Source organism: Carya illinoinensis, chromosome 1 (assembly GCF_018687715.1).
Source record: "Carya illinoinensis cultivar Pawnee chromosome 1, C.illinoinensisPawnee_v1, whole genome shotgun sequence".
NCBI lineage: Eukaryota > Viridiplantae > Streptophyta > Magnoliopsida > Fagales > Juglandaceae > Carya > Carya illinoinensis.
In genome coordinates this window covers 9,419,371-9,426,720 of record NC_056752.1, presented here as the reverse complement: position 1 = coordinate 9,426,720, position 7,350 = coordinate 9,419,371, and the positions used below count along the sequence as shown (strand labels likewise).

The 7,350-nt window shown below is 35.0% G+C and overlaps 1 protein-coding gene across 1 annotated transcript; it reads left to right on the top strand.

Moving 5' to 3' along the window:
• The first annotated feature begins 3,970 nt into the window (after positions 1 to 3,970).
• On the top strand, positions 3,971 to 4,515 carry LOC122304545. The gene is made up of 2 exons (XM_043116826.1): positions 3,971 to 4,040; positions 4,085 to 4,515. Exons 1-2 carry the CDS (start codon positions 3,971 to 3,973, stop codon positions 4,513 to 4,515), a joined length of 501 nt encoding a protein of 166 aa, XP_042972760.1.
• The last annotated feature ends 2,835 nt before the right edge of the window (positions 4,516 to 7,350 follow it).

Below are 7,350 nucleotides of genomic sequence, written 5' to 3'. Positions count from 1 at the left end.
CGTGTGTTTCACGACCCTAAGCCGAGATTGGGTATTATCTTGGTAGAGTTCCTCTAGTTACTCGAGAGCGTAATATATTGAGTGACGTCTCTAGGTTGCCCTTAGGTGACAGTATAGTAACGCTTTCATACCGACCCCGTGGCCCCTCTACTGGCGGAGGTTAGAGAATGTTTGGTCACGAAAGTGTTGGGGCGAAACTGAGCACCGCTTGTTATGAAGTCATACGCATGGTCGTTAACCGTGGTGTGGCGAAGGGAACTAGAGTGTGCGGTTGATTCCTATGGGAGATCATGGTGCATATGGGTTAAAATTGAATATTTGGTTTTGATAAATGGATTTATGTTAATCATTTTCGGGGAAAATTGTGAATTTTTATACTAGGACATTTTTTGAAAAAATGACAAATGTTATTGTTGCTTAGATGACTAACACAAGAATGGGGTGAATTGAGTTGTATTAAAAAAAATAATTATAAATCAAATATACAATATAAAATATAAACAAAATATGAAATAACAATAAATATAAAGAGTAAGGGTAAAAGAGAAGCAAACTCAGTATGTTAACGAGGTTCGGCCCCACTGCCTGCATCCTTACTTCAAACTACCCCTTAAGGATATCCAAATTCACTATTCAACCTTATTCAGGTGGAGATAGAAACCTATTACACATTTGAACAACACTGCTATAAATGATCTGTGTAGAACACCCTCTACACTTGCAATCACCTTACACGTGGTGATTCAACTATTTTCTGTGTAAACACTTTCTACACGTACAAGGGTTATACACACCCTTTTACTAGTACAAGAGTTGATAGTGGGTAAGTTATCAGAAAATATTCCTTAATGAGTGAAATAAGAACAATATAGCATAAACTATATCTCTCAAAATGAAAAAGGGTTAAGGCTCAATGTTTAGAGAAGAGAGAATGAAAGTTTTAAATAAATGTTGTATATTTTTGGTGTTGTGAATGTGAAGCTCTCAAATGATCTATTTATAGATATGTGAGATTTCATATTCAAATTTAAAAAGATTTACATGTCAAAAACAACATCATTCACTTTTTCAAAAAATTCAAATAAAAGATTCTTTTTTTTTTCAATTGTCAAAAACAACATCATTCATTTTTCAAAAACATCAAACATAATCTTTCACTTTTGGCATATGACAAAAGGAGCATACTTTATTTTTCAAAAAATTCAAACCTAATCTTTTTATTTTTTGCATATAATAAAATGAGCACACTTTACTTTTCAAATATTTCAAACAAAAACATCTATCTTTTGTATAAGCTAAAAAAAACATCAATCACTTTTTGAAAGTATTCAAATAAAACATGCATATGTGAAAGATGACAATCAATCATCTTTAATATTTTTAAAGTTCAAACCTTTAATCATGTAATGCACATGTGAAAGATAACAATCAATCATTTTTCAAAATTTTCAAATTTAATTTTTAAAATATTCATACACATGTGAAAAATGTATTTTAATGCTTTATGATAGAATATTAATTTTGAACCTTCATCCTAATTTTAAATTTTTAAGAGATTTACAATATTATTCTATGATTTTAATGTGAATTTGTTCCCTTCTTGTTCATACTTGGTTCCTTTATGTGCTTGCCTCCATTATGTAAATAATTTGAGCTTGAGATTCCTTTATTATTTGAATTTATTTGTTATCATCAAAATCCATTTGTAGGTATATAATTACACAAAACTTAAAACATTGGGTTCAACAATCTCTAGTTCGCGAGTTAGAGTTCGCTATCGATTTGGAACTTGGAGTGGCTCCTGTGTATAAGGCTCATTACCGTATGGCACCGGCTGAGTTGAAAGAGTTGAAAATTCAATTACAAAAATTGAAAGATAAGGGATTAATTCAGCCTAGTACTTCACCTTGAGGAGCTCTTGTTTTATTTGTTAAGAAGAAGGATGGTACCCTCACAATGTGTATCAACTACCCAGAATTCAATAAGGTGACCATCAATAATAAGTATCTGCTCCCTTGGATTGATGATTTGTTTGATCAACTTTAAGAAGCAGTTGTTTTTTCAAAAATTGATTTGAGATTGGGGTACTACCAATTAAGGATAAGAGATAAGGATATACCCAAAACTGCTTGTAAATCGAGATACGGGTATTATGAATTCAAGATGATGCCTTTTGGACTAGCTAATACTCTTGCAGCCTTTATGGACTTGATGAATCCAGTGTTCCGACCTTATTTGGATTCATTTGTGATGGTATTTATAGACGAAATTTTAATTTATTCTTGGGATTCAGAAGAGCATTCTTATCACCTTCATCTGGTGCTTGGGAAGTTAAGAGAATACCAGTTGTATGCAAACTTAGCAAGTGTGAGTTTTGTTTGGGAGAAATCATATTTCTTGGACATGTAATTTCTCGATATGGTGTGGCCGTAGATCCTAGCAAGGTGGAAGCTATTTTGTTGTGGCCACGTCCTTCGACGGTGCATGAGATTCAGAGTTTCTTGGAACTTGCTGTGTATTATCGAAAATTTGTAGAAGGATTTTCTCGGTTATCTAGACCTATCACTGCTTTGACTAGGAAAAATACTAAGTTTGTTTGGTCAGACAAGTGCGAGAGAAGTTTCCAAGAGTTGAAAAGGAGATTGACAACTGCACCTATGTTGACACTTTCTAAATCACATAAACCGTTTGTGGTTTACAGCGATGCATCCAAGTTTGGGTTAGGGTGCATTCTCATGCAAGAGAGGAGAGTTGTTGCTTATGTGTCCTGTCAATTGAAAGACCATGAGAAGAACTATCCCACACATGATTTGGAATTGGCAACTGTAGTTTTTGTCCTTAAGATCTGGTGACATTATTTGTACGGAGAAGTTTGTGAAGTTTACACTAATCACAAGAGTATGAAACATCTATTCTCATATAAGAATCTCAATATAAGATAGAGGCAATGGTTAGAGTTAATCATCGATTATCAATGCGAGATCAAGTATCATCCAGTGAAAGTGAATCTAGTTGCATATGTGTTGAGTCGGAAGTCTCAATTGGTGGATAAAGTTGAATTGTCAAGATTGAACTCACTTCTTTGTGGAATGAGAAGACTTCTTATCTAGAGCTCTCGCGAGAAAAAGTGTTATCTTCAATTTTTGATGTTTGAATGATCGATTTTGAGGACTTGAGGACTCTCTAAAGAAAAGACCCGAAGTTGTTAGATATCAAGACGAAAATCAGGAAATCTAAAGGACTTTTGCATTACAGTTTGGATAAAGATGGTATTCTTTAGTTTTAGAAATGTAGAGTAATTCCTCAAGATGCAGAATTTAAGAAGCAAATTTTGGCAAAAGCTCAAGCGACTCCCTCTTCAGTTGATCCTAGAAGCACGAAAATGTATCGAGACTTAAAAAGAAATTATTGGTGGGAATGAATGAAAAAGGATATCACCATGTTCATTGAGAGATGTGACACATGCCGTCAAGTTAAAGTTTAGCACCAGAGACCCGCTGGTATACTTCAATTTCTCCCTATTTTTGAGTGGAACTGGGATGAAATTGCTATGAATTTTGTAGTGGGCTTGTCGAGGACACTTAGTGGAAACAACTCGATTTGGGTGATTGTTGATTAGTTAACCAAAAGTGCCAATTTCTTACCTATCAATAATACTGAGTCCTTGGGAAAGTTGACTCAATTGTATGTTAAAGAGTTAGTGCGGTTGCACAGGATGCCCAAGAGTATCGTGTCGGATCGGGACCCGTGGTTTATGTCTCATTTTTGGAAGAGTTTGCAGACAGCATTAGGCACTAAATTGAAGTTTAGTACAACGTATCACTCTCAAATCGACAGTCAATCAGAGCACATTATTCAGATCTCTTGAGGATATGTTACGGGTTTGTATTATGGAATTCTAGGGATATTGGGAATATCATCTGCCGCTTATAGAATTTGCTTACAACAACAGTTTTATGTATCCATTCAGATGACACAATATGAAACTCTTTATGAGAGAAAGTGCATATTACCGTTGTATTGGGATGAAGTTGGCAAGAGTAAGTTAATTGGGCTCAAGATTATCCAAGAAATGAAAGATCAGGTTCGGGTTATAAGGGAAAAAATGGTGACAGCGCAGAGTCCTCAGAAAGATATGCGGATACAAGGAAAAGAGACTTATCTTTTGAGGAAGATGATTGGGTTTATTTCAAAGTCTCTCTTATGAAAGGCGTTCAGCATTTTGGTAAGAAAGGAAAACTTAGTATGAGGTATATTGGCCATTTTCAGATTTTGGAGAAGGTTGGGTATGCTGCTTATAGAGTTGCATTGCCAGATTATTTTGGAAAAATTCATGATGTATTCCATGTGTCATCATTGAAGAAGAGCTTTAGACAGCAAGAGTCGAGTTTTGTTGACCCAGAGCTCATTCAGCTACAGCTATATCTTATTTATGACGTTGCCCTAATGCAGATTGTGGATTGGAAAGAGCAAATGTTGAAATCTAAGTTAATACGTTTGGAGAAAGTGGCATGAGAAGCGGACATGAGAGAACAATATTCGTATTTGTTTGGGTGATTGGTGTTATGTTTCCTAAGCCTGCTCTTCATCAAATCTTTTGACTTGCTTAGGCGTTAATGTTTGACCTTGCCAAATTTCGAGAATAAAAATTTCTTTTAAGGGGGAGGATGTGATATCTCGTATTTATGAGTATTTTTCTTAGATTATTTAAATTATTATAATTAGTGACTCCCTTATTTTAAATTTAACGTATTTCTCGTTGGATTATTTTATGATTTCTAAGTTGTGTAATTTATTTTAATGTGCTTTCTTGTCATTAATAATTTTCTTGCATTTAAATTACTCTCTAGTCAAAATTATCTTATTGTTGGACTTTAATTATTTTATTTTATTAATGTTTAGTTCTAGTGTTTTTATTTGGCTTTTATATTGTGCTTTTTTATTTCTTGGACCTTTATTTTCGGACTGGGCTTGTTTTTAGTAGGGTTTTCCTCTGTTTTTGGCCCAGCTCGTGTGCCTTATGAAGCCCAACCCATTGGTCTTCATTTCAACCCTTTCTCCCTCTTGACTAGTGCATTTTGGGTTCGGCTGTAGGGCTTTTATTTAATTTATTTCCCTTCTTCCTCCAACCGCTGCTGACTTATTCTTCTTTCTTCTTCATTTTATTTTCTCTTCTTCTCCTTCGTCGATAGCTCATTCTCCTTCATTTCCATTTCTTTTCTTCTTCCTATATTTTGGTTTCTTCCCTCTGTTTTTGTGCGTGGTATCGCTGCTCTTCTTCCCCTGCTTCTTCTTCATTTCTTCTTCTTTTTTTCTTCGCCTGCTACTCTGTACTTGCCGTAAGCCTCCATGCTGTCCCTTTTTCTCTACTTTTCCCTTGGTATTTCTAAAAATTTTTGCATGTGAGATCCTTGCATTTCCATTTCTTTTCCCCCATTTTCATGCCCTGTTTTTGGCTCTTCACCATGCCCTTATTTTCGTCCCCAATCTGTGGGTTGCATTTTTGGTTTCTTGGTGATTTATCTCCTTGCTTTTCCTTTTTATTTTGGTCCTTTTCATGTTCTATTTTGCCCTTTGTCGTGCCCAGTTTTGGTCTGAAACTGTGGGGTTCATTTTGGGTTCTTGTGGATTTTTGGTTCTTGCAGTTTGTTGTAACTTCCAGCTACCATGCTCTAGATTTCTTTCAGTAAATGAGCCATTGTATTTCAAAATATCACTTCAAAAATTTCTTTGATTTCAAAACCCATTTTAAGTCCCAAAAATTGTAATTTTTGGTGATTGATTTGAGCTCGCTTTTGGCGTTAAAATGGATGTTCAGATGCTTAATCTTTCAGATATTGTCTTTACGTGCTATAAGTAATTTTTCAAATGCCTTTTTGAGATTTAAATATGTTTTGCACTAACAATCTTTTGTGATCTGGTTGGTTTTGCCAGACGTTGAGTTCGAGGAATTTAGGAGTCGGTTGGATTAAAGGATGGAGTTGTTTGTGAGGTTGGATTGTGCTTGGTATTTTTTTATGTCTTTGGGTTCATGATATATTGCATAATTACATGCATGTTCATGTCTATAATTGAAAACTGGATTTTCATGTAAGAAATTATTATTTTTTGGGTGCATGTGTATCATGACCGTAAACCGAGATGTGGTATTATCTCAATGGAGCTCATCTAGTCACTTGAAAGCGTAATATATTTAGTAACATTATAGGGTTGTCACTAAGCAACAATGGGATCGGACGAGATGGTAACACTCTTGCGCCGACTCCGTGGTCCCTTTGCTGGCAGGGGCCATAGGATGTTTAGCCACGAACGCATAGTCATTACTCGTGGTGTGGTGAAGGGAGTCAGGGTGTACGGATGATCCTTAAGGGAAATCATGTTGCATGCAAGTTAAAATTGGTTATTTGGTTTTGATAAATGGATTTATGTAAACTATTTTCTAGGAAAATATTGGATTTTTATACTGGGTCATTTTCTGAAAAAATGACGGATGTTACTTTTTATGGACTTGGTTTTGGGGCAAAATGGGATTTTAGTGTGTGTTAGAAAATAATTATTTTTGGGTCCCATGCATATTTCATCAAATACACGCATAATTGTTGTTGCATAAATGTATTTTCATCTCTTGGATTGTTTGGTTTATTACTTATTAAGATTCATAATCTGACGGTATTCAACACTCTGTGTTATCATTTCATAGTACTGTAGATTTTAATGTAGATGATGACGTAGAGCCTGATGATGCGCCTCCGTTAAAGGAGTGATCTTGGATCACTTTCTTGTGTACCGAGATTTGTTTCTCGGTTTTGGTTATTGTATTTTGGCTGTATCATTTTTAATAGGACAATTGTAATATTTTTTGAAACGCTTGTATTTAAGTGAATTTGTATTTAACAATTCTAGTACTTAGTTAATTGACTTTAACTTATCCGTTGCATCTTTTGTCTTACACATGTCGCATGTACACATACTTAGCACATGTTGTTGGGGTTTATGACCTATGTTGTCATTATTCTAACACCTCGATTTTCGTGTATCTGTACGTGAGAATTGACGGCATTATATATATATATTATATATATATATATATATATAGAGAGAGAGAGAGAGAGAGAGAGAGAGAGAGAGAGAGAGAGAGAACCTTTAGTGTGTAGTGTGTGATTGTTGCCCCATTAGACAACAAACTTAAGAGAGGTATACTTGGTGTTGTCCCTAATGGGCCAATAATAGTGTAATGGAGCCATTCCTCGAATAAAGAAATCATAGTAACAAGGTGTAATGACCAAAGTCTTGGAGTGACATGCTAGAATGTACTTCCACTTACAGAGCATGCGCATCCTTCTATATCTA